This window comes from Balaenoptera acutorostrata, chromosome 8, assembly GCF_949987535.1.
Source record: "Balaenoptera acutorostrata chromosome 8, mBalAcu1.1, whole genome shotgun sequence".
Classification (NCBI taxonomy): Eukaryota; Metazoa; Chordata; class Mammalia; order Artiodactyla; family Balaenopteridae; genus Balaenoptera; species Balaenoptera acutorostrata.
In genome coordinates this window covers 32,735,266-32,763,222 of record NC_080071.1, presented here as the reverse complement: position 1 = coordinate 32,763,222, position 27,957 = coordinate 32,735,266, and the positions used below count along the sequence as shown (strand labels likewise).

The 27,957-nt window shown below is 37.4% G+C and overlaps 1 protein-coding gene across 5 annotated transcripts in view; it reads right to left on the bottom strand.

Moving 5' to 3' along the window:
• Nucleotides 1-309: 309 nt before the first annotated feature.
• Nucleotides 310-27,957, bottom strand: part of DYNC1I2 (dynein cytoplasmic 1 intermediate chain 2) — a 58,481-nt gene continuing 30,833 nt past the window's right edge. For all 5 annotated transcript variants that reach the window (XM_057551452.1, XM_057551451.1, XM_057551453.1 and 2 more), the window contains 11 exons: nucleotides 26,041-26,136; nucleotides 25,651-25,813; nucleotides 25,434-25,533; nucleotides 24,820-24,945; nucleotides 23,782-23,928; nucleotides 23,298-23,411; nucleotides 22,847-22,980; nucleotides 21,814-21,958; nucleotides 4,482-4,622; nucleotides 2,499-2,624; nucleotides 310-944 (listed from right to left, as the gene is read on the bottom strand). In XM_057551452.1, coding sequence (XP_057407435.1) covers nucleotides 831-944; nucleotides 2,499-2,624; nucleotides 4,482-4,622; nucleotides 21,814-21,958; nucleotides 22,847-22,980; nucleotides 23,298-23,411; nucleotides 23,782-23,928; nucleotides 24,820-24,945; nucleotides 25,434-25,533; nucleotides 25,651-25,813; nucleotides 26,041-26,136 — 1,406 coding nt within the window. In that variant the 3' untranslated portion in view covers nucleotides 310-830. The remainder of the gene's footprint in view (nucleotides 945-2,498; nucleotides 2,625-4,481; nucleotides 4,623-21,813; nucleotides 21,959-22,846; nucleotides 22,981-23,297; nucleotides 23,412-23,781; nucleotides 23,929-24,819; nucleotides 24,946-25,433; nucleotides 25,534-25,650; nucleotides 25,814-26,040; nucleotides 26,137-27,957) is intronic.

The following is a 27,957-nucleotide window of genomic DNA, read 5'->3' as shown; positions in this document are numbered from 1 at the left end:
TAGGCAGCTTTCTGTTTATTCTTTAAATTAAATAGATCTTAGATGGAAAGAAAAAAGGGATTAAAACAAAAATTAACCTAGGAAAAATTCTGTCACTGACATAGATTATCTAGACATCAGCTCATAATGCACTGGGAGAGCTACAGTATACTATATGGTATATTTAAGGCACAAAGCTGTGTGAGGTTTGAGGTGGCTGCTTACAACAGGAGCTTAAAGAAAGAGATGAAAAAAAGATACTTTATAAAAGCGGCAGAATTTAATAAAATTTTAATTGCAAGGAGTAAATCAAAATGAAAATTTGAAAAGTTAAAGCATATTTGTGTTTATTTATAGATTGTTATCACATGAATTATAAAGGAAAAAAAGAATATCAGAATGGAACTCGATAGATGTATTCATGCTATGGCTAAGAATAAACAATGTTCCTACATATTATGGTTAGTGAGAACATTACCAGTATAACAGGGAATTGTGATTATTTAAAAATATGTAGAACTTACTTAATCTGTGCTTTAGAAATAACTGTGTATAGTGTTATAAGCTGAAAAGACTTCAAAAGAATACCAAATATACATCTGTGTATAAGAATTCAGAAAAGGCTGCATTCTGTAAAGTCAATCAGCTGCATTAAAAATGACACAAATCCAAAACAAGATGCATGTTATATAAAAAAGGACTTTGTAAGATTTGCTTGCTGCATTAAATCCACAGTTTAATCCACGAAATTTCCTTTTAATTATCATTTAGATAGAAGCATGCAAATAGTTCTAGGATCTACTTAGAGTGTTCCCCAAATCCACTACGGCTACATATTCCCTTTTCAGGAGCTAAGCAGGTATTCGGGCAGCTGCTTCCTCCTCTGCATCCGCTCGGTTTGCATTAATTTCTGCAAGTGTTCGGCCGAACCGTGTCCATTCATCATTTCGGGGGACAGCAATCTGCTGTTAAAAGAAATACAATGTTTTATGTACACTGAAATAAAAGATCATCTTACCTACTATTATTCAGTGTTTTCAAATACTTTTTCCATTAAAAAGTAATAACTGACCTGAATGGCCTTTCCATAATTACAGAGACTATACCAATGATCTATAACATTTCAAAACAAAAGATAGTGTTTGAGAAGTGTGTTGTGACAGCCTCAGAAATGATTTTGCTATTATCATCATCCGTGCAAGAGAGAATGACAACGATGCTCTGTAAATATAACTTCTAGGCACTATCTCATGGATTTTGCTGGTGGGCAGGAATTCCTGAAAAATTTTTACTTCTTGCACCATTCCTAGTATGAAATAATTTGTGAAGCATGGTTCATAAGATCTGGTTTCTTGTAAGTGTTTATTTTTGTTTGGAACCTAAGATAACCTTTCCTGATATCTTAATCCATCTTCATCAAAAGGTATGCTACTTCTTACCACTTTAGTGATGCACCGATAGCAAAAGGGGAAAGGCGGCGTGTGATGCTTTTGCCTCACTAAAGCAGTCCAATAACCAAAAATTTTTGACAGCTGTCATTATCATATTTGAGGAATCTGGCATGCCATATTAGGGCACAAAACATTCAGTGTGGCAAATGGATGTGCCTGCTTCTAAACCTACCATATGACTTTAGACTAGATTGGACAGGGATGCCCAATATGGTAGCTACCAGACAATTGTGACTATTTACATTTAAATTACTTAAAATTAAATAAAATAAAAAATTCAGTTCTTCAGTTGTTCTAGCCACATTTTAAGTGTTCAATAGCCAAATGTGGCCAGTGGCTACCACGCTGGATAGTGCAGATACAGAGTAGTTCCATCTGTGCAGACAGTTCAACTGGCTGTTCTAAATGATTCACTCTACCTCCCTCCACATCTAATTGCTAGAGGCTGTGGGGTTTCCAGAGAGAATGGGGAATCATAAGGCAGAGCAAAAGAAAGAGAGACTAAGGCGCTAGCCAGGGCTAAAACATGAGGAAATCACTCCTGAGCGTCGTGTACAGTCAACCCAAACAGTGAAGATGAGACAGCTGCAAGTCATCCTGTTGGGTTCAATAATAATGGCTTTGCAACAAGGCTCAAGGAGTCAAGACTGACATTTCACATAGTCATCAGATAACTCTTAAAAGATATTACTTTTGATTTCCACTACCTGGCCCAACGAAATCTATGAATACAGAAAAATAAAATCTTATCTCAATAACAATTCTGTAAAGCCCCAAAGTCCAACTATAACTCTGAATTTCTTCTGCCTGAAGAATTTCTAATTTCCAGCAATGCATGCTTGAAGGTACTTCCAACATATGGATACTACCCTCAAAATCTGCTGCATGGGGACACAGGACATTCAGTTTAGAAAGAAAATTAATCTCAAGAGTTGCTTCTATAGTGAAAAGTAAGTTTTATCAATTCATGAACTTCAAAGGCTAGTTTTAGCCACAAAGATACTGCCACTGCAATGCTGTGAAAGCTAAATAGATGTGTCAAAATTATAGGCAGTGAGCCTCATATACCTCTCCCACATCATATATAACAATCTGTCCTTCAGAATCACCCACGGCAATCTCTCTTCCAGACTGGGTCCATCTTACGCGATTAAGAGCAGGATTACCCTCCACAGAAATGCTGGCAGTTGGCACCTAAAGTCATTTAAAATATAGTGCAGTGTTAAAAGTTTCATCAGGATTTCTATAAACATGTAAAACTAATTCTTCTTTCCTCCAATCTGGCTACATTTTTAAAAACAAAGATGAAAATAGATAAAGAATTTTCCCAACTTTCTTCCTGTTCAGTGATACACTCTGAATGACATTATAGTCAATGCTTGAAAATGGTTTGGGAAAATAACTTACGTCCTTATATAAGAAATTTTCACATGACTGGATACATCATTTTGAAAGATCTTCTCTTTAATAAAGGATTCTTTGTTGTTTTAACTTCTTTAAGAAGTCAAGCCATTTGAAAACAGATGGTCAAAACCTCACTTAAAGAAACATCTCAAAAGCCCTCATAAACAGATTATGGTTCAATTTTAGAGGACAGGAATTACTTTTGTAGCTTGCATGTCCGTTAGCTAAAACCTGTGATTTGATCCACAGCTGCTAGAAACAGTTCATACTAAAGCTGCAGTATGGGTCCTTCCAAAGCCCCTGCCCCCACGAACTGCCTGGAGCAGGGCAGGATGATGCCACCGACACAATGGCACCATCCCCTGGAATCTGACTGTACCCTCTGCTGTGCTAAGGAAAAAAGAAATTATTTGCCACGCATGGAGCAAACCTTCAATGTCTGACTCAGAACAGTATCACAATCACTTTTAAATTTTTGAAATCTGATTAAAAATAATCCTACTATTTGACACGAGTCATCCTCAAATGATTCATTTAACCTTCTAGGGTGCCAAAATTGTTCTAAGAGAAAAATTATAACTTAGATATTTTCTCTGAGTTAGCAAATTATAGAAAAGATCCAAATTTTACTGTAACCACAAATGTCTAACACCAAAATCCAAATTAAGGAAAAAAATTGGTCTCATTCTAGGTAACTAGAAATGTATCATCAAGTCCAGTCATCTAGCCAGTCAATACCTTTCCCTAGCAGTATCTGAATGTTCCTCTTCAAACTACTAAAGCACGAGTTAGCACAGTGTTAAAATTCTTACATTTCCAGTATATAATTTCCTTGTCCTGTATAACCAACTAATTTACTTCAAGGGATTTTGGACACTTGCCACTAGAAATATGAAGAGATGTGGGAAAGAGTGGGCTGTGGGGGAAGGCACCAAGAGACTTTCTCCTCAAAAACTTTTATTGGCAGAACTGCTAACATTACTTCTTACCACCACACAGCAATACAGAACTCTAAGAACACTTTAAGCCTCTCCACATTGGTAAAAATAAACCTGGTTAAACATAAATAATAGCTGCAGTTAAATTTCATTCCTAATAACTCATTTTAGTATAGCAGTTAGGAAATTTGATGATTTCTATATTAATTTTATAGTAACAGTAACACTCTGTTTTCAGTGTTTCATGGAACAAGTCATCAAAATACGTTTTGCTTCATTCAAATAAGTCAGCCTAAGACTAATATTTATGGATAATATACAATTCTATCAAGGCTAAGAGATAATTTAGAAATTCAGAATTAAGGTTAACATATGTCAACAATCTGAAACTATCTGCTTTCTAGCCTATGAATCAAAAATATCCCAGTTGCCTTATGAATGAGACTTTGCCAGGACATTAGAGACAGGATAGTGCTTTTTAGAAGTAAAAGGAAATGCCCGAGTCCTCTTGGCAACAATATTTCTCCCTTCAGTTCTGCACAGCATGCTGTTTATTATTTAGGGTACAAAGCTTATTTGGTTTCTTTGTGATGAAGCTACAATCACAGAGTCCTTTTACATTTCTTGGGATAAAAGGAATTTCACAAATTATTCAATAAATCTCCAATTTTCTATTTTTCAGTGCAATTTTTGTTATTTTCCTGCTCACCTCTGTGTCATTATTGAGATTCCACAAATCCAGCCTACCCATGCCATCCACACAGGCAAACAGGGCTGGGTGGGTGGGTGACCACATAACATCATAAACATAGTCGGAATTATCTTCAAATGAGTACAAAGGCTTGTTATTCTGAAAGGGAAAAGTTGATTTTTAGCACAGTCAAAATATGACATACATTCAACAGGTATGATAACATTTTATGATACTTAACTCAGCCTAGAAAAAGTTCCTATAATTTGTTTCACTAAAGAATTACCTGGAGTTATGGAACTAAGAATCAATGACTGGGGCTTCCCTGGTGGCGGAGTGGTTAAAAATCTGCCTGCCAATGCAGGGGACATGGGTTCGATCACTGGTCCGGGAAGATCCCACATGCCGTGTAGCAGCTAAGCCCGTGTGCCACAACTACTAAGCCTGTGCTCTAGAGCGTGCGAGCCACAACTACTGAAGCCCATGCGCCTAGAGCCCATGCTCCGCAGCAAGAGAAGCCACCGCAATGAGAAGCCCGCGCACCGCAACAAAGAGGAGCCCCCACTCGCTGCAACTAGAGAAAGCCCCGCGCGCAGCGACAAAGACCCAACACAGCCAAAAATAAATAAATAAAATTAATTAATTAATTTAAAAAAAAAAAGAATCAATGACTGGACTGCATTTTCTGTTTAACTTGTAGACACCATACTGTTTAAAAAAAGGAATAGAATGTGCTTTAAAAACATTTCAATGAGAGGATTCCGGAAAGATGGGAGCAATGGCAGTGTACTTTTTGAATCTCCTCTAAATCCCCCCATAAACCCAGACAAAGCAATGAGGATAGCAAAACCAAAGATTCACAGACAACATCTACAACAAAATCAGGAGACAAAGCTCCAAATGTAAGCAGGTGGAAACAAACCCTGGACTACTATGAGACCTGCGCAGTACATCTGTGCGGGAAGAAGCATGGGAAGGCACGAGGGCTTCTGACAGCTGGAGAACAGAACAGAAGAGCCTCACAGTCCACAGCGGGTGCTCACTGGACAGTGTGGGGGTCAGTCTGAGAGCAGCAGCAGAGACTGCGAGGGAGTTCAACAGAATTCGATTTATAAATAATTGCAGGCAGACTCCAGTGTGATATAAGTAAGGTCTAATGATGCAGTCTGAGCCCGATAAACTTGCAAAGTTAACAAATCAAAGCTCCCTTTTCAAGACAGTCTCACCAAAAAGAAACTGCCAGGAATGGAATCCAAGTTGTGGAATACAGCACAATAGGGACAAAGGAAAGAGAAGGTTCAGATAAAGGTGGTGGAGAGGAACAGAAAAAGGTACATTTCAGAAAGTACAAGATAGAGGGATATATACCCATTTTGCAAAAATCCCAGAAGAGCTTTAACCTAGACTATGAAACCAGAAAAGCTAACCTTGCCCATTCCCTTCCTCTTAAATGTAGAGAAAAACTCATTTCACTACTAGACAATAACCAACAAAAAAAGGATCTCACTCAAATCTTACACAAAGTTATTGTGGCAGATCTTTAATAAGTGTGTCATGACAACTAATGGGAAAAGAATAGCCTTTCAACAAATGATGCTGGGACAACTGGATATGCACATGCAAAGGAACGAAGTTGGACCCCCTCCTTCCTCACATTATATACAGAAATTAACTCAAATATATCTTAGATCTAAATATAAGAGCTAAAACTATAAAACTTAGGAGAAAGCATAGGAGTAAAATCATTGTGACTTTGGACTTGACAGTGATTTCTTAGATGAGATAAGAAAAGCACAAATGACAAAAAAAAAAAGATAAATTGGGCTAAATCAAAATTAAATACCATTATGCTTCAAATAACACCCTCAAGAAAGTGAAAAGACAACCTATACAATAAGCAAAAATATTTGGAAATAATATACCTGGTAAGTGGGACTTGTATCTAGAACTCTTACAACATTTTAATAAAAAGGCAAATAACCCAATTAAAACTTGGGCAAAGTTTTAATAGACATTCCTCCAAAGAAGATCTACAAATACAAATAAGCACTTGAAAAGATGCCCAACATCATTCTCCTTCAGGGGAATGCAAATCAAAACCACAATGGGATATCATTTCATACCACCAGGATGGCTCTAATAAAACCCAAAAACCACTGAATTGTACACTATAAAATGGTGAATCTTATGGTATATGAACTATATCTCAATAACACTGTTATTTTAAAAAAAGAAGAGATAAAGTGAATTTTTTAAAAAATTGATAGACAAAGAAGATTAACAAAGATATACGTATAATGGCAGGCCCTAAAAAAACCCAACGCAATACTATAGAATACAAAAATCTTAATTTAAGCCAACTCTCCTAAAAGAAAAGACAGCTTGAAACTTCATATTAAAGAAAATCCTGTGTATCTAGGACATTCAACCCTTAAAAAAAAAAAAAAAAGATTTGATCATCCAGATTTTTAAAGACCAAGTCTTGAGTAAAGAAAAAAAAAAAAATCAGATTGTCATCATACTTTTTGACAATGCTTTTTGCCAGAAAACAATAGAGTAACATATTTAAGGTAATCAAAAAAAAAAATGTAAACTGTGGATTTTACATACAGCCAAACTGACCTTCATAAATAGACAGACTCTTCAGAATATGGGAATAATGCACCCACGAGCACCTCCTGAGGAATCTACTGCAGAGTAAGCTTCAAATGACCAAAAAGAATGAAGAGATGTCAACATAAGGACTGGGGGACACCAAGTGATTGACAAGGGTAAGCTTCTCTTTACAGAATTATAAACATCTACAACTATACACGACAATATGAACAGTACCATAAGAATGCAAAACCCAGGCTGTGAGAAACTAATAGGACAACCAACCTGGTTTCTTCAACAACAGCAGTAGCAAGAAAAAAAGACAGGGAAGGAAACCCTATTTTAAGAGAGCGGCTCAAAAGATATGTCAATCGCAAATAAACAAACCTCATTTGGATCCTGCTTCAAACAAGTAAATAGTAAAAAAAATTTTTTAATGGAACGCTGGCTATTTGATGAAATTAAGGAATCACTATTCATTTTTTGGGGGTGTGACAATGATATGGTAGTATTTTTTTAAAAAATGACTATTTTTTAGAGATACATACTGCATATTTATAGATTAAATGATATGTCTGCATTTAAAATAATCCAGGACTGGGGAGAGAATGTAAGCGGGAACAGATCAAACAAGATTGGTCACATGTTGATAATTTTAGAAGCTAGGTAATGAGTACAATGGTTTCGTTATACTCCTCTTTCTGCTTTTGAATCTACTGGGAATTTTCCATAATAAAATGTTTAAAATTATAAATTTAAAATTCTCAGATATCAATGTCAACTGCATGATTATCTTAATAGCCAAAAATGTCTGTTTGTAATTAAGAAAACAAAAATTTTAACAAAACTTATAAGTAAGCTAAAAACAGAAACTAAGGTTTTTTTTTCCTTCTTAAGATCATTATTTTCCTATAACTCTCCTTGGCAACAATGCCAAGTGAAGTCTCCCTCTGAGGTAGTTTTCAACTTGGGATGAGTATCACAATCATCTGCAGAGTTTTTAAAAAGTCCAGATGCAGGGCCCCACCCTCAATGTACTTCATCAGTCTTTTTGGTGTTGCTCCACTAGAGATTCTGATGCACAACAAGGATGAAGAAACACTGTGCTAAGACCTGTAAATCCTGAGGTGATTGTATACTTCTTCAAGAAAATCCCAATTTTAGGCAATTTTATGGTCTCTCATCAAAGACTTAAAAGAGAAGTTGTTCACAGTCATGGGCACATGCTCGACTCTATAAGAATCTGTATTGGTCTACAAGATTTTTTAAATTAATGTTTAATTTTTATTTTTAAAGAAGGGGTTAGCAGAAAAATGGGCAGACTTAAACAGGCACTTCACGAAATGGCCAATAATCACATGGAAAGGAGCTTAAGATAACCTCTTTAGTCTCAAGGTAATACAAATGAAAACCAAACTGCAATGCAACTATACCCATCAGAGTAATTAAAAGGAAAAAAAAAGGCAGAAAATACCAAGTGTCAGCAAGGTTGTAGAGCAAGGAAAACTTTCATATGCCACTGGTGAATTATAAACTGGTAAAACTATTTTAGAAATTTGCTTGGCAGTATCAACTAAAGCAGAATGCATGCATACCTTATGGCCAAGTATTTCCCTCCTGAGTATATGCCCAACAGAAATGAGTGCTTGTGTCCATCAAAAGACACCTACAACTATGCTCATAGCAGCATTATCCATAACAACCCCAAACTACAATCAACCCAAATACCATCAGCAGCAGAATAGATAAATTATGGTATATTTACATAAGGGAATAGTATATATCTGAGAGAATAAACAATCTACAACTACCTTCAACAATATGGAATGACTCTCACAAACATAATGTTGAACAAAAGAAGCCAGATACAAATAAGTACATACCATATGAGTCCATTTTTATAAAATATGAAAAATGTTATATACAAATTAGATTAAAACTTACATAAAAATTATCTCTCAAGTGAAAAAGAAGATTGCTGAATATCTCAGGAAATTATTAAATAAAATGTTTCATCTATTCAGGGGACTATGATGCAGCCAGAGGCAAAAAGCAGGATGCATTATAACTGGGTAAAAGATTATATTAAAAATAAAAATACGGAGGGGAGAAGATGGCGGAAGAGTAAGACACGGAGATCACATTCCTTCCCACAGATACAGTAGAAATACATCTACACGTGGAACTGCTCCTACAGAACACCCACTGAACGCTGGCAGAAAACGTCCGACCTCCAAAAAGGCAAGAAACTCCCCCCGTACTTGGGTAGGGCAAAAGAAAAAAGAAATAACAGAGACAAAAGAATAGGGACGGCACCTGCACCAGTGGGAGGGAGCCGTGAAGGAGGAAAGGTTTCCACGCACTAGGCAGCCCCTTCGCGGGCGGAGACTGCGGGGGGCGGAGGGGGGAAGCTTCAGAGCCACGGAGGAGAGCGCAGCCACAGAGGTGCGGAGGGCAAAGCGGAGAGGTTCCCGCACAGAGGCTCGGCGCCGAGCAGCACTCACCAGCCCGAGAGGCTTGTCTGCTTAGCCGCCGGGGCGGGCGGGGCTGGGAGCTGAGGCTCGGGCTTCGGTCGGATCGCAGGGAGAGGACTGGGGCTGGCGGGTGAACACAGCCTGAAGGGGTTAGCGCACCACAGCTAGCCCGGAGGGAGTCCGGGAAAAAGTCTGCAGCTGCCGAAGAGGCAAGAGACTTTTTCTTGCCTCTTTGTTTCGCGGCGGGCAAGGAGAGGGGATTCAGAGCGCCGCCTAAACGAACTCCAGAGAAGGGCGCGAGCCGCGGCTATCAGCGCGGATCCCACAGCAACAGGGGTGCAGAGGGAAAATCGGAGAGACTCCCGCACAGAGGCTCGGCGCCAAGCGGCGCTCACCAGCCCGAGAGGCTTGTCTGCTCCCCCGCCGGGGCGGGCGGGGCTGGGAGCTGAGGCTCGGGCTTCGGATCGCGGGGAGAGGACTGGGGCTGGTGGCGTGAACACAGCCTGAAGGGGTTGGCGCACCACAGCTAGCCGGGAGGGAGACCGGGAAAAGGTCTGCAGCTGCCGAAGAGGCAAGAGACTTTTTCTTGCCTCTTTGTTTCGCTGCGCGCAAGGAGAGGGGATTCAGAGCGCCGCCTAAACGAACTCCAGAGAAGGGCGCAAGCCACGGCGATCAGCGCGGACCCCAGAGATGGGCGTGAGACGCTGGGGCTGCTGCTGCCGCCTCCAAAAAGCCTGTGTGTGAGCACAGGTCACTCTCCACACCAACCCTCCCGGAAGCTTGTGCAGCCTGCCACTGCCAGGGTCCCGGGATCCGGGGACAACATCCCCGGGAGAACGCACTGCACGCCTCGAGCTGGTGCAACGTCACGCCGGCCTCTGACGCTGCAGGCTCGCCCCACCTCCTCTGTACCCCTCCCTCCCCGCGGCCTGAGTGAGCCAGAGCCCCCGAAGCAGCTGCTCCTTTAACCCCGTCCTGTCTGGGCGGGGAACAGACGCCCTCAGGCGACCTACACGCAGAGGCGGGTCCAAATCCAAAGCTGAACCCCAGGAGCTGTGCGAACAGGGAAGAGAAGGGGAAATCTCTCCCAGCAGCCTCAGAAGCAGCGGATTAAAGCTCCACAAACAACTTGATGTGCCTGCATCTGCTGAACACCTGAATAGACAACGAATCAGCCCAAATTCAGGAGGTGGACTCTGGGAGCAGGAGATATTAATTTTTCCCCTTTTCCTTTTTTTTGTGAGTGTATATGTATATGCTTCTGGGTGAGATTTTGTCTGTATAGCTTTGCTTTACAATAGCTTTATTTTACTTCACTATGTTATAGCCTCTTTCTTTCTTTCTTTCTATCTTTTCTCCCTTTTACTCTGAGCCGTGTGGATGAAAGGCTCTTGGTGCTCCAGCCAGGCATCAGGGCCGTGCCTCTGAGGTGGGACAGCCAACTTCAGAACACTGGTCCACAAGAGACCTCCCAGCTCCACGTAATACCAAACGGCAAAAATCTCCCAGAGATCTCCATCTCAACATCAAGACCCAGCTTCACTCAACGACGAGCAAGCTACAGTGCTGGACACCCTATGCCAAACAACTAGCTAGACAGGAACACAACCCCATCCATTAGCAGAGAGGCTGCCTAAAATCAAAATAAGGCCACAGACACCCCAAAATACACCACCAGACGTGGACGTGCCCACCAGAAAGACAAGATCTAGCCTCATCCACCAGAACTCAGGCACTAGTTCCCTCCACCAGGAAGCCTACACAACCCACTGAACCAACCTTAGCCACTGGGGACAGATACCAAAAACAACGGGAACTACGAACCTGCAGCCTGTGAAAAGGAGACCCCAAACACAGTAAGATAGGCAAAATGAGACGACAGAAAAACACACAGCAGATGAAGGAGCAGGCTCAAAACACACTGGACTTAACAAATGAAGAGGAAATAGGTAGTCTACCTGAAAAAGAATTCAGAATAATGATAGTAAGAATGATCCAAAATCTTGGAAATAGAATAGACAAAATGCAAGAAACATTTAACAAGGATGTAGAAGAACTAAAGAGGAACCAAGCAATGATGAAAAACACAATAAATGAAATTAAAAATACTCTAGATGGGATCAATAGTAGAATAACTGAGGCAGAAGAAAGGATAAGTGACCTGGAAGATAAAATGGTGGAAATAACTACGACAGAGCAGGATAAAGAAAAAAGAATGAAAAGAACTGAGGACAGTCTCAGGGACCTCTGGGACAACATTAAACGTGCCAACATTCGAATTATAGGGGTACCAGAAGAAGAAGAGAAAAAGAAAGGGACTGAGAAAATTTTTGAAGAGATTATAGTTGAAAACTTCCCTAATATGGGAAAGGAAATAGTTAATCAAGTCCTGGAAGCACAGAGAGTCCCATACAGGATAAACCCAAGGAGGAACACGCCAAGACACATATTAATCAAACTGTCAAAAATTAAATATAAGGAAAACATATTAAAGGCAGCAAGGGAAAAAAAACAAATAACACACAAGGGAATCCCCATAAGGTTAACATCTGATCTCTCAGCAGAAACTCTGCAAGCCAGAAGGGAGTGGCAGGATATACTTAAAGTCATGAAGGAGAAAAACCTACAACCAAGATTACTCTACCCAGCAAGGATCTCATTCAGATTCAATGGAGAAATTAAAACCTTTACAGACAAGCAAAAGCTGAGAGAGTTCAGCACCACCAAACCAGCTTTACAACAAATGCTAAAGGAAATTCTCTAGGCAAGAAACACAAGAGAAGGAAAACACCTACAATAACAAACCCAATACATTTAAGAAAATGGGAATAGGAACATACATATCGATAATTACCTTGAATGTAAATGGATTAAATGCTCCCACCAAAAGACACAGGCTGGCTGAATGGATACAAAAACAAGACCCATATATATGCTGTCTACAAGAGACCCACTTCAGACCTAGGGACACATACAGACTGAAAGTGAGGGGATGGAAAAAGATATTCCATGAAAATGGAAATCAAAAGAAAGCTGGAGTAGCAATTCTCATATCAGACAAAATAGACTTTAAAATAAAGACTATTACAAGAGACAAAGAAGGACACTATATAATGATCAAGGGATCGATCCAAGAGGAAGGTATAACAATTGTAAATATTTATGCACCCAACATAGGAGCACCTCAATACATAAGGCAAATACTAACAGCCATAAAAGGGGAAATTGACAGCAACACAATCATAGTAGGGGACTTTAACACCCCACTTTCACCAATGGACAGATCATCCAAAATGAAAATAAATAAGGAAACACAAGCTTTAAATGATACATTAAACAATATGGACTTAATTGATATTTATAGGACATTCCACCCAAAAACAACAGAATACACATTTTTCTCAAGTGCTCATGGAACATTCTCCAGGATAGATCATATCTTGGGTCACAAATCAAGCCTTGGTAAATTTAAGAAAATTGAAATCGTATCAAGTATCTTTTCCGACCACAACGCTATGAGACTAGATATCAATTACAGGAAAAGATCTGTAAAAAATACAAACACATGGAGGCTACACAATACATTACTTAATAACGAAGTGATTACTGAAGAAATCAAAGGGGAAATCAAAAAATACCTAGAAACAAATGACAATGGAGACACGACGACCCAAAACCTATGGGACACAGCAAAAGCAGTGCTAAGAGGGAAGTTTATAGCAATACAAGCCTACCTCAAGAAACAGGAAACATCTCGAATAAACAACCTAACCTTGCACCTAAAGCAATTAGAGAAAGAAGAACAAAAAAACCCCAAAGCCAGCAGAAGGAAAGAAATTATAAAGATCAGGTCAGAAATAAATGAAAAAGAAATGAAGGAAACAATAGCAAAAATCAATGAAACTAAAAGCTGGTTCTTTGAGAAGATAAACAAAATTGATAAACCATTAGCCAGACTCATCAAGAGAAAAAGGGAGAAGACTCAGATCAATAGAATTAGAAATGAAAAAGGAGAAGTAACCACTGACACTGCAGAAATACAAAAGATCATGAGAGATTACTACAAGCAACTCTATGCCAATAAAATGGACAACCTGGAAGAAATGGACAGATTCTTAGAAATGCACAAACTGCCGAGACTGAACCAGGAAGAAATAGAAAATATGAACAGACCAATCACAAGCACTGAAATTGAAACTGTGATTAAAAACCTTCCAACAAACAAAAGCCCAGGACCAGATGGCTTCACAGGCGAATTCTATCAAACATTTAGAGAAGAGCTAACACCTATCCTTCTCAAACTCTTCCAAAATATTGCAGAGGGAGGAACACTCCCAAACTCATTCTACGAGGCCACCATCACCCTGATACCAAAACCAGACAAAGATGTCACAAAGAAAGAAAACTACAGGCCAATATCACTGATGAACATTGATGCAAAAATCCTCAACAAAATACTAGCAAACAGAATCCAACAGCACATTAAAAGGATCATACACCATGATCAAGTGGGGTTTATCCCAGGAATGCAAGGATTCTTCAATATACGCAAATCAATCAATGTGATACACCATATTAACAAATTGAAGGAGAAAAACCATATGATCATCTCAATAGATGCAGAGAAAGCTTTTGACAAAATTCAACACCCATTTATGATAAAAGCCCTGCAGAAAGTAGGCATAGAGGGAACTTTCCTCAACATAATAAAGGCCATATATGACAAACCCACAGCCAACATTGTCCTCAATGGTGAAAAACTGAAACCATTTCCACTAAGATCAGGAACAAGACAAGGTTGCCCACTCTCACCACTATTATTCAACATAGTTTTGGAAGTGTTAGCCACAGCAATCAGAGAAGACAAAGAAATAAAAGGAATCCAAATCGGAAAAGAAGAAGTAAAGCTGTCACTATTTGCAGATGACGTGATACTATACATAGAGAATCCTAAAGATGCTACCAGAAAACTCCTAGAGCTAATCAATGAATTTGGTAAAGTAGCAGGATACAAAATTAATGCACAGAAATCTCTTGCATTTCTATACACTAATGACAAAAAATCTGAAAGTGAAATTAAGAAAACACTCCCATTTACCATTGCAACAAAAAGAATAAAATATCTAGGAATAAACCTACCTAAGGAGACAAAAGACCTGTATGCAGAAAATTATAAGACACTGATGAAAGAAATTAAAGATGATACAAATAGATGGAGAGATATACCATGTTCCTGGATTGGAAGAATCAACATTGTGAAAATGTCTCTACTACCCAAAGCAATCTACAGATTCAATGCAATCCCTATCAAACTACCACTGGCATTTTTCACAGAACTAGAACAAAAAATTTCACAATTTGTATGGAAACACAAAAGACCCCGAATAGCCAAAGCAATCTTGAGAACGAAAAATGGAGCTGGGGGAATCAGGCTCCCTGACTTCAGACTATATTACAAAGCTTCAGTAATCAAGACAGTTTGGTATTGGCACAAAAACAGAAATATAGATCAATGGAACAGGATAGAAAGCCCAGAGATAAACCCACACACATATGGTCAACTTATCTTTGATAAAGGAGGCAAGCATATACAGTGGAGAAAAGACAGCCTCTTCAATAAGTGGTGCTGGGAAAATTGGACAGGAACATGTAAAAGTATGAAATTAGAACACTCCCTGACACCATGCACAAAAATAAACTCAAAATGGATTAAAGACCTAAGTGTAAGGGCAGACACTATCAAACTCTTAGAGGAAAACATAGGCAGAACACTCTATGACATACATCACAGCAAGATTCTTTTTGACCCAGCTCCCAGAGAAATGGAAATAAGAACACAAATAAACAAATGGGACCTAATGAAACTGAAAAGCTTTTGCACAGCAAAGGAAACCATAAACAAGACCAAAAGACAACCCTCAGAATGGGAGAAAATATTTGCAAATGAAGCAACTGACAAAGGATTAATCTCCAAGATTTACAAGCAGCTCATGCAGCTCAATAACAAAAAAACGAACAACCCAATCCAAAAATGGGCAGAAGATCTAAATAGACATTTCTCCAAAGAAGATATACAGATGGCCTACAGACACATGAAAGAATGCTCAACATCATTAATCATTAGAGAAATGCAAATCAAAACTACAATGAGATATCATCTCACACCGGTCAGAATGGCCATCATCAAAAAATCTAGAAACAATAAATGCTGGAGAGGGTGTGGAGGAAAGGGAACACTCTTGCACTGTTGGTGGGAATGTAAATTGATACAGCCACTATGGAGAACAGTATGGAGGTTCCTTAAAAAACTACAAATAGAACTACCATACAACCCAGCAATCCCACTACTGGGCATATACCCTGAGAAAACCATAGGTCAAAAAGAGTCATGTACCAAAATGTTCATTGCAGCTCTATTTACAATAGCCAGGACATGGAAGCAACCTAAATGTCCATCGACAGATGAATGGATAAAGAAGATGTGGCACATATATACAATGGAATATTACTCAGCCATAAAAAGAAATGAAATGGAGGTATTTGTAATGAGGTGGATGGAGTTAGAGTCTGTCATACAGAGTGAAGTAAGTCAGAAAGAGAAAAACAAATACAGTATGCTAACACATATATATGGAATCTAAGGGAAAAAAAAAAAAAAAAAAGGCCATGAAGAACCTAGCGGCAAGACGGGAATAAAGACACAGACCTAGTAGAGAATGGACTTGAGGATATGGGGAGGGGGTGGGGTGAGATGTGACAGGGTAAGAGAGTGTCATGGACATATATACACTACCAAATGTAAAATAGATAGCTAGTGGGAAGCAGCCGCATAGCACAGGGAGATCAGCTCGGTGCTTTGTGACCACCTAGAGGGGTGGGATGGGGAGGGTGGGAGGGAGGGAGATGCAAGAGGGAAGAGAAATGGGAACATATTGTATATGTATAACTGATTCACTTTGTTATAAAGCAGATGCTAACACACTATTGTAAGACAATTATACTTCAATAAAGATGTTTGAAAAAATAAAAATAAAAATAAAAAAATAAAGTTTTGAATAAATGTAAAAAAAAATAAAAAAATAAAAAAAAATAAAAATAAAAATACAATAAATGGCAACATGTTCCCAAATTTTAAATGTAATTAGAAACCTGTGTAATTTTTTTTCAAGTTTAATTTAAAAAACACAGTCATCCAAGGATTAACAATTTTTCCCCCTCAAAGAGAAAGAAAGCACACATAACAACACCAAAATTGTTTCATAATATATTAATTTCATATATGATACTGAAAATTAAAATCCCAAATGGATCATTTCAAGTACTTTTTAATAGTAATACTTTTTCTTAACTTGAAGAGAACTTCTGCCTAAATGGAAGAGAGGCAGCAGGAAAGAGCTGAAGAGGGGCGTAGGATATAAACTCTTATCTCAGGGCTACCAATAACTAGCTTTAAGGCTTTGGAGAAGCCACTTCATCATTCCAGGCCCCTATTTCCTTATTTACAAAACAAAGGTTCTGTATCAGTGGTTCTGAAACTTGACTATACATTGTAATCCCGCTAACCCTGGAGGGATTTTCAAAATTATGCTGTTGCCTGAGTCTCTTTAGATATTATGATTTAATCAGTCTGGGGTGCCAGGTGAGCACTGGAATTTTTAAAAATTGCCAAGGTGATTCTAATGTGACCAAAACTGAGAATTACTGAACTACATGATGTCTAAAGGTCACTGCAGCTCTAAAATTCTTATAAACAAAAGGTTTGCAAACATATTTTTCAAAAGAATGAATCAAAAGAATGTATCATTCTTTGAACAATAGATAGCATTTGAATAATCAAAGGTAACTCATTCTAGTACAGTGGTGAATAAATAAATAAACACTGTATGGTCAAGGGACAAACCATATTTTTTTCTGAGCTCTTTACAGTAATGGGTTAAATAGTGTCCCCCCCCCCACCTCCCAGCCCCCTGCCAAATTCCAGTCCATTTGGAACCTGTAAATGTGTCAATATTGGAAAAAGGGTCTTTGCAGATGTAACTAAGCTGAGGTTATACTGCTTAGAGTAGGCCCTAAATCTAGCACAACTGTTGTCTTAAAAGAAAAGAAAAATTTGGACAGAGACAAGTAGGAAAAGCTCCATGCGATGACAGAGGCAGAAACTGGAGTGATGCAGCTGGAAGCCAAAAAGCACAAGATTGCTGGCAACCACCAAAAACTAGAAAAGAGGCATGGAAAGAGGAACAGATTCTTCCTTAGAGCCTCCAAAAGTAACCAACCTTGCTAACACCTTGATTTCAGACTTCTAGCCTCCTGTGAGAGAATAAATTTCTGTTATTTTAGTTACCCAGTTTGTGGCAATTTGTTACGGCAGCCCCAGGAAACTAATACAGTAATTCTGTATTTTTCTGGGGGTAACTGGGGAGTTCTAGACTAGTAACCAAAAGAGTCCCTATAGTAAATCCATGAACATAACAGTGAGGTGCTCTCCAGAGAAATGGGAAGTGAGTGTGTCCTCACTTGGATCGGGACAGCAATAAACAGATTCTCATTAAAAAGAAACAATTCCAAGGGCAGAAATACCTTCCTATATAACCTGATGGAAGATACTAACTTTTTCAGAAGCAATGTGTCTATTAAAAGCAATGGAAATATACAGAAGCAGTCTTACAAGAAAAATGAAGACAGTGCCCAATTCAAGCACTGCTCAGGAGACAGCATCTCAGTCAATGGATCCTGAGGATTACCACCCATGGCAAGGTTATCTCTATGTGAAGATGAATGAATCACGCTGTCTTTGCTTGATGCCACTAAACATTCAAATCAGAAACCTTCTTTTGTTCCAATTCCTTGCTCACCAAGCAACCTTCTGATTATAATTTGGCTTCCCACGTGGGTTGTCTACAGGGAAACAATGAGCTGGTCAGGCGAGCATGAGTATTTAGGCCTTCTGGCAGTTTCTCACTGTAAATTAATAAATTGATCTTCTTCAATGCATCAGTGTCTTAGAAGCCTGTGAGTTCTAGTCAGCACTCTGTAGCGAATCAAATCTAGTAGACTGACAAAATTGAGTTTCTGACTATGCAAAGGACAGGCTGGACACTGGCCAACAACACGTTACTATGGTATTTTCTAAGAGTTAAAAAGGTTAAAGCTTTTCAAATAAGTGTTGAGCCTGGAATATACTGTGCATACATTAAAACATTTTGTCCTCCAAATAAATAATTCCTATATTTTGAAAGTAATCTGTAACAAGTATGGTTAAATGTGGTTGGAATATTAAGCTCATTTATCAGGTCTACCCCTAATCAAGTGCTTATGGAATCCTCAGGTTACCTTCAAGAAGCTTCTACTCCTCACATATTCTTGCTACCATTTTTTCAGGACTGCCAAAGTGTTTCAGTTGTGAATTTTCAAATTTGGTATTTTAAAAAGTTAACAGTGTCCTTCAAATATATTAGAAGCAATGTCCTGGTTGGTTTAAATTAACCTTCACCAAAATGTGGAAAACGATCTATCTTCATCTTCTTTACTAAAAATAATTGAGTTCAAAAAAGTAAACAATTTGATGATCCAGAACTCTGTCACTACATTAAAATTCCTGACTCTGCAAAAGTTAGAAGCAGATGACAGAAGTAGATTACTTGAAACTAAATTTGAGGCAGTAACAAATTGAGATTTCTAGGGATTTTTTTAGAGGACTTATAGAAAGGGAGAAAAAGAAAGAATCTCGTTTCGCTATTGGGGCAGAGACAGATCTTAAAGGATACAAAGACACAGCAATATCTAGCGATTTGTTCTCCCAGTTTATGGGGGCTCAATTCCTAGAGTCAGAAAACACTTAAAAAGTAAAGGCAAAGAAAAACATTTAAAGTCTGTTAAATTCATGAATGTTAAGATACTGGTGTAAAAAGCTTAAAATGGAACTGGAACAATGTCTTTAAGAAGAGATTATTTTAAAACCTTGCCCATTATTCATTATCATTGTGTTGGAGAGCACAGAGGCTCTACCAAGTTTTCAGGGAAAAAATGAACACCAGCAACACAATTAACTATGAAGTATAAATCCAAGATCAAAACAATGACCTTGGGAGCCATAATATGGCCAAATAAAAAAAATACTCAGCAGACTGTTGCTGCTCCACCCTTCATAGAGTAGAACTATTTGTGTGAAGATAAGTCAGAATAAAAGGTAATTCTTCTGATAAAGTTCTAGAGGGTACTTGCTATTCTATAAAAACACCCTGTTCTGTGTTGTCCTATCCTTTGGCCACTAACATTGGAGAGGTATGTATGCATGGGGGGGCGGGGAGTGGAGAGCCATGTATCACAGATGAATGAATAAATGAGTTTTCCATATGAAGCTCACAGAAGGAAGCAATGCCTAGCCCAATTAGCAAAGAAAGAGATATGCCTGGCTGTCATTCTTATTCAGTAGGCAGTTCTATGTTGAAATACAGCAAAATACAGGAACAAAAAATATCAACCACCAATCAACCAGCTGTGTAGTACCACAAAAGCAAGCATCAATCAGTCTGCTATCATAAATATAAGTTCTGTTCTTGCTTAGGCAAGATGAAGTCTTCATTTTCCAGTCCTATTTGGTAATATATGTAAGAATGGAAGCCTCAAATTTAAAGATAAAAGAAGGATGGCAAACTGAAGCCCTGAGATATTAAAAATAATAAATCTACAAATAGATAAAAGATTCTTTTCAATTACTGAAAAAGGAAGCTGGCCAACAATCTAAGAAAGATGTAACGTTTCCTGTGTCTCTATAAAGGACTACTAAGGTGAAAGCATAACCAGAAATCTAGCCACTTACGTGGCTGCCTACAGCCTAGAGAGAGAGAGTTGGCTTCATCTTTCCAATTCTGCATCTTGCTTTGGTTTTACTAGCTGGATTATGCGTTTCTTTGCTGGTGGTTGTTAGAATCTTCTACCTCTACCTTTTTCCACTGTATAAATCTCATTCAAAAAAAAAAATATCCAAGAACAATCTAGGAAAGAAAACAGATGATTGACACTATATGCATTCAGACAGAGCGTCTGATCTCCATGAAGAGGAAAAGGAGGAACTGAATGAATATTGTTAAGTGCCTATCATGCTAGACACTGTGTTAAGCCCTAAGCGCTATTTAATATGTTTTCCTTCATTAGACTTAAATGCTATTTTTATGCCTGCTAATTAATCCCAAACCTGAAAACGTTCAATTTTAAGAGACAAAGTTTTCTAACTCACTAAGAAAGCATCAAGAAATGACAAGAGTGAATAGTGAGTTCATCCCTGATTTCTGAGGCCAGCATTTGATAAATAAATGAGTTCCACTGTAATAGTGAAGAATATCTCTTAAGACCACTAGGTTTTCTCAAAGAAATTGAAGAATCAAATAAAGTTAGAATAAGGCAGACGGAAACATGAAAAAACACAGCTTAAAATTTAACTTAATTTAAATAGAATCTGATATTCCAAGTATGCAGCTTTGCCAGCAGCAATGTAATACTGCAGAAAAGCCAGACAGAAAAGTCAAGGCACTTTAATTTTTAAATGGGGCCAAATGAAACTACAAGGCCTATCACAGGAAGAAATGTTCCCTACCTGGATTTGCCTTGAGACTTTCAATGAGGCAGGGCAATGTCACATCTATCTGGAATTGCTGTAGGATCAGGAAGCACTTTATAACATAAATGGTTTTTCAAAGCCCAAACAAACTATTTAAATTATGTATTGCAGAAAACAAAAATATATATGCATCCACATATATTTACACAGAAGTATTTACACAATACTTTCTTAATGATTCCAGTTTATGATGTATAGTCTCACTGTATAAGACTTACTGTACATCAGGTTTTATCTATCTTTTCTCCTGTTTCCATCAGCTCTGTGAGCCAATGCAGTTCTGAACAGCCTCTAAAAGCTCTTCAAAGAGCAAATGCACAGCTTTTGTGTTGGGCTATAGGGCAGCTACGTGAGTGCCATGTGAGATCCTCAGGGGCTTTTCCTCCAACTCAGTTCAGGGTAAGCAGTTCTGTGCTTGAAAAGCCTGAAGTGGTGGGAAGATTGGTGTTGGTCATGTGTGGGATTACCACACTTGTCAGCATACTTTTAAGAAAATTTCAACATCTAGTTGTTCACTCATGTTGTGTGTAACTTATTAGGTTTGATCTATCAGTAAATCATTCTAAGCTATCAGGAGGCTTTTTGTCTTTCCCACGTAGTAATAGAGCACCACCTTGTGTCAGAAACCTGAGCACTTGACTAGACATCTGTTTTTAGATACCTTAGTTGTCCAAAGTTTTACTGTCCAGTCAAATGATGAAGTGACAAAAAGATGTGAGAAGTCCACTGCTCCAACAGCTGCATGACAATGAATGCCAGTAATTGGTCCTTGATGTCCCTCGAACATCTCACTGATTCCAGCTTTGCTGTTTCATAAGAGTGAAAATAGGGAAATCTCTTGTAAGTAGACCACTTATAAATATATGTTATCATGGGTTTATTTATTACACTTTGACATAATTTCAACAAACTTAACTCTGTGCTCGTAACACATCAGAATAATTATGTTGAGCGTAACCTATCCAGATTTGATAAGGCTACTAAAGTGGTTAAGTACATTTTGGAACCATAAACATCATGCTATTGATGACAGAAATCAAAAGTCCAATATCTGAGGTTCTGAGGTGGTGGAATAGAGACAAATGAATGCTACATGTAAGAGAGAGAATCTGGGCTACTTTTAAATCAAAAGCTTTGAAGTGAAGGTGATCTGTACTTGAGATGAAATCTGGACACTCAGTTTTTTTTTAAAGGAAGCAATTGATAAGGTACAGCTAGACAATTTCAAAACAGGTTGAACAGCAGGAGAAATACTAGTCAATTTAAAACGTGTATGTGACATCACTGTACAATTATCAGGAGGACTGAACTAAGGCTCAAAGTCCAAATAAATCAAGATGGAAAAACAGCTGAAAATCTTATTTACAACTTTAAAGGTCAGTATGTGGCATGTGCATTTTGTATTTGTAATTGCTGAATGCTACTTCCTACCACTAACTTTTGTGAGCATGTCCACACGTACAAAAATCACAACACACCACAACCCTCAAAATCCAGAACACATCATGATCCAAAAAAACCTTTTATTTTAAAAAAGTATTTAAGTTTTAATTTTATATACCTGAATTTAAATAATTTGTCACAAATAACAAGTGGCTCTAGGACAGATTTCTACTTGAATAAGAGGCAATTTGTTTTAATATGATTATTCAAGGGAGAATTTTAAATAATTGTAAATTCCAGTTTAGATTTACCTGCCATGGCGGCATGCTGTGTACACAGAACCTTCTTCACTCCCAACAACGAAGTTGTTGACATCTCCAACAGGGAAGGACATAGATGTCACAGCGACTGCCTTTGACTGTTTATGAACCAATTCCATGCTATCCTACAGAGAAAAAATTGAGTAAATTATTTTGTAAACTTATAATTTTTAATTTTTTAAAGAAAATTTTCTAGTCTTAATTAGTTTGTAAACAATTATTTTACTATACTACTTACATAAATTTAGTTTGATTAAATGAAGCAGGTTTGAAAATGAAGTATATATACCACAAATTACATTTATACATGTTTAGATTTATAAACTATTACTATAATACTATTATAAAACACTTATGAAAAACATAAGCTAGGGTTTATACAGACTTAAAAAAAATACCAATATTTCCCTCAAAATTTCAGAGCTTTCCAAGTTTAACCTACCTGTGGATGGGAAAGCATGTCCAGACTCCATGAACAAATTTTTCCATCAGTAGAGATACTAATCAGATTGTGAGCATTCTGTGTTCCAACAACATTTACACAATATACAGGATGCTAAAGAAAGAGATATTAAAGAAAGTTTTCTGGGATTATTTTACCAAAAAAAAAAAAAGAAATAATTTTTACTGTATAATCACAGGTATTCTGTTTCATATCCAGTCTCATATCTTGACGGCATTTTTAATGTGAAGTTCGATGCTATTCCGTAGATTAGCAAAACATTATCTCAGAAGAGAGATGAGTTTCTAATAAAATAGATTTCCAAAAATACAAAGAAAAAAAAAAAGCCTTCAGTTTTGGTTGCTAAATGATGAGAAATTCACACATCAAAGGAAACACATTTTGAGACTACTCTGATGGACACTGCTAAGTATTTAATGGTGAAAGAAAACAGAAATCTAATGGAAATAACCCCTTTACTTACTGTGTGTGCTGCAGCTGACAGTGGAGTTCTTTGCACTGGAGTTCTTTTATTGCTACGGTTATCCCACAGCACAATCTGGCCTGAATATGTACCACCAACAACCAGATTTGGATGAAATTTTGCAAATGTAGCAGACATAACGGCTGACTGCAAATAAGCAAGATTTTTATATTTAAGGTTCAAATGGAAGAAGCGTGACAAGTTATAAAAATAAATCTATATCCAAAACATTTTCCCCTTTATTGTAAAGTATCAGAGATTATAAAAACCAGTAAATATACTTATAAATTTCATTTTGCTTTAGAACATAAGATACAGCTTTAGAATAGTTTTGCTTAAAAGTCAAATGTAATGATTGTTTACAGAAATGTTTAAGCAATTTATCGAAGAAAGCAAAAATTATTTAATTTGATTACATCATTAAACCAGAAGATAACTGGCTCTACTTTAGCTTCTGACAGTAATCTGACAACAGAGTATATGCTAGTTTTGATTCAGTTAAGTGTTTTTACAGAATTATGATATTATTAAAAGATTAAAACTTATGCAGCCAGAAAGGCTTGCAAATTCTAACCTCCCACTAAATCCACTTTAAAAATCTGCATCTGTTTCCTACTTCAAACATATGTTTCTACTTAAAACTATCTAGTTCCAACTCCTCAGGCCATGTATAAGTAATTCAGTGGGCCAACCATCTAATTGTATATTCAGCAAATAAGTTCCTGAGAAACTCCCTGTAGAAAAGACATTTTATAAAAGATTCCTTTTATACAATCAATCACAATAACAGAAAATCACAACTGCAAAGGACTTTAGGTGTGATTAAACATAAGAGATGTCAGAAAAGCTAGAAAACGCAGATCATGTTGAACTGAGAAGTCTTCAGTTTTTTGTTAACATCTGTTTGCAAATATGGGGTGGTTTAGTAAATGCCAATCCAATGAAATCATTATGTTGACAAGAAAAGAAGAAAGGCACTTGTCTAAATTCATTAGTGAATTCTTAAACTTGGGAAAGACTGCTAAAAGACCATCTTACCTGGCAGTGAAACACATACTCTGGAGTAGTTTTTTTGTATTTCATATTCCATACAAGGGCCACACCATCAGGCTCATGAGGAGCATCTTCGTTGTTATTATAGGAAGCCACAAGTAACTCTGGATACTGCTCGCAAGAATCAAGTGGGAAAAAAACGCTATGCACAATGAGAACTGTTTTACATTCCTAGTTACTCAACTGTCTTTATCAAATTATTCTGAAAATACGAATTCCTAACACTTCACCAAGAAATATATCTCTTAGTTATGCTTGCTGGAACATTAGTAAAACTTTAAATTAGTTTAGTTATTTTAAATGTTTTAATGTTAAAATATTTTATTAAAATACGTGTTGCAATTCTATCCAAAGGATTTGGTGAGCAATTAAAATTAGTAAAACTAGGCTGTGGCATACATAAACTCTTGATTTTTAAATATAGTGTTTCCAATCCTTTCTTCCTAAGTACATAAGACAACCATAACCTTAGAACCATCATCCATTGTAATTTTCAATAATATACATTTATTTAATTACACAAAGTTTCCACAATTAAAACTACCTGCTTACTGGAATTCAAAAATGAGTTAATAGCAACCAATTATGTTATAATTTACCTGAGATGACCAATCCAAACAACTAACAACCCGATGCTTTGACCAACGTTCGTCAAAAAATTGTCGATTTAATGACAGTTTAGCACCTGCTTGAATCTCTCTACAGAAAAAGACAAAAAAAAAAAACAAAAACCAACAACTGTGTTATAACGTCCCACTCTTAATCTTAAAGTAATTTAACACTGCTGAACCCATAATTTTAGCAATTAAACATTACCCTTCTTTGTCTTCCAAATCTCTTCCACTGTAGTCAAAGAAGATGTTAATCTGCTCAGAAAGAGCTCTTTCTACAATTCTTGTAGAATGGTCGAAGAAACTTAAAAATTCCTCAGAGTGCAAGATTTGCTGCTTTTCTTCTTCAGTCAGCTCGTGCGGGGGGGCTGTGAGGCAAATGTTTTTCTGAAGTCGGATTTATGCCACTCAAATCATGTCACCTCACTATCACAATTTGCGTCAATGAATGCCACTCATTTTTTTCCAAGCAGATTCACCTCTTTGATTTAGAGCATTTTAATCTACTTTAATATATAAATAATAAAAGCAGTCTTAACAGGAATCAAAAAAATTTTTAAATTCTTTTTTTTTAAAGTTGAATTCTTTAAGATACCTTTACTATCACTTTCTTCATCTTTCTTTAAAGTTTTCTCTTCCTCAGGTTCAATAGGTGGTTTAGGAGTCACTACGTCATCTTCTTCCTCTTCATCTGAAAAAACAGAACAATAACACAAAAATTATTCTTATGAAAATAACTGATAACTTTTGAGGTAATTATTTCAGAAAGTATCACAACTCTTTAGATAAAAGCAAAAGTGAACTACTGATAAGACAGAACAAGTACAAATAATATAAATTTTATCAATACAATTTTAAAAAAAGAATTAAGTGGAACTTCTTGGTTTTTATACATACCTATGTGGTAACTCAGCAATAGTCATATCAAATTCTGTAGCAACATAAACTGAAATAAGATATATAAGCAACTAGGATGAGTCCCTCATGGAAATCTCTAAAAGCTTGCAAGCATTTATCATTCCAGACAGAACAACATGCAACTCCTACATAGTTTTATGTAGCATGCTGACACATTAATGCTGTAAAATGAAGAAAATCAAATGTCTAAAATAGCCTACAGAGCTGGCTGCTTACTTGTGATCTGAAACCATCAGTGTCTAATGGGTCTTCATATGGCATAAAGACGGCTTACATTAACTCTCAGGTTGTTATTTGAGAGACAGATTTTAAAGATAATAGCTATAAGACCACATTTTCTATTCTGTCATTTTAAATGCAAGTCTCATTATCTACCGTTACATGATGTGGCAATAAGCACTTAACATAATGATTTAACTTGAATAAAAATACATATTGAGATAATATACAATGTTTATAAGACTTTTAAAAATTATTAAATCTCCCCTTATACTCCCAAACCAGGAAATAACTTTAAATTACTTATTTTAAAATGTTCTAGAACATACAACTCTGCCTACCTTCTCTTTCACTACATACTGAGATGGATTTTTATTAAGCAAATGCTTATTTTTATTGCCTAAACAGATGTGTCATTTGTCTATGAGGGAATGGCAGCAGGCGTCTGCAGCAGAGTGCATCTCAAGTAATAACAGCCCATTCAGTAAGGGGACTTTACTTGTTAGTTATAGTCATTTCCCCGACCTATGTTCAAAATTATCTAAAACACGCATACATACGACATACACAAAAGAATGGTCAAGGATGGGAACCAGCTGCCAAGTCATGGTCCCAGCAGCCAGGCCAGCTGACTAGATAGCAACAACCAGATGGCACTGCTGGGATTGTGTCTTTCTGCTACAAGGTGGCAATGGGATGGCATAACATTCTTCCGCTTGACTGCTTCCAATCCTGTCTCTCCCCAATGGCGAGCCTGTGCAATTACCCGCACTCCAGGAGGCCTACAGATAAGCCCTTACCCTGCAAACAAAATGCAGCTTGTAGGCCACACCAGCTGCCAAACCACACACATAGTGTTAGGTTTGGAGAGCTATGAAAATCTTTCTAACTCTATAGTATAAGCAATAAAAATGTAACTGTACCTGTAGGAAAGAAAGCTTTAAATGACACTGTATACTGCACACAATGATACAACCTCCAACTTAATCAAAATGATAATGACGTATGCCAATCCTACATTACTTGAAATTGAGCGATTTTTACGTTCTGACAAGTTTACAGAACTAGGATAAATGGCACGAATGATTTCAATATATGCTCATACTTTTGAACCAAATGGTGAAGGTTAAAATTTTTCCTTTCAAGGGCCTCAATCAGCCACAAAGGAAAACAGTAATCACTGTCTTTTCAGCCAGCCCAACCGCATTTGTCAGCCCTTTCTCCGTCAATGCAGCCAGAGCAATCAACCTGCCAAACATTCAGAATGGAAAAACAATCTGAAAATACAGGGTATAATGCACCTGCCAGTGAAAATGGCCATTTCAAGAAAAGCTAGTGATCTCAGTGACCCCGCTGAGGAGGCGGTGGTGCAAAG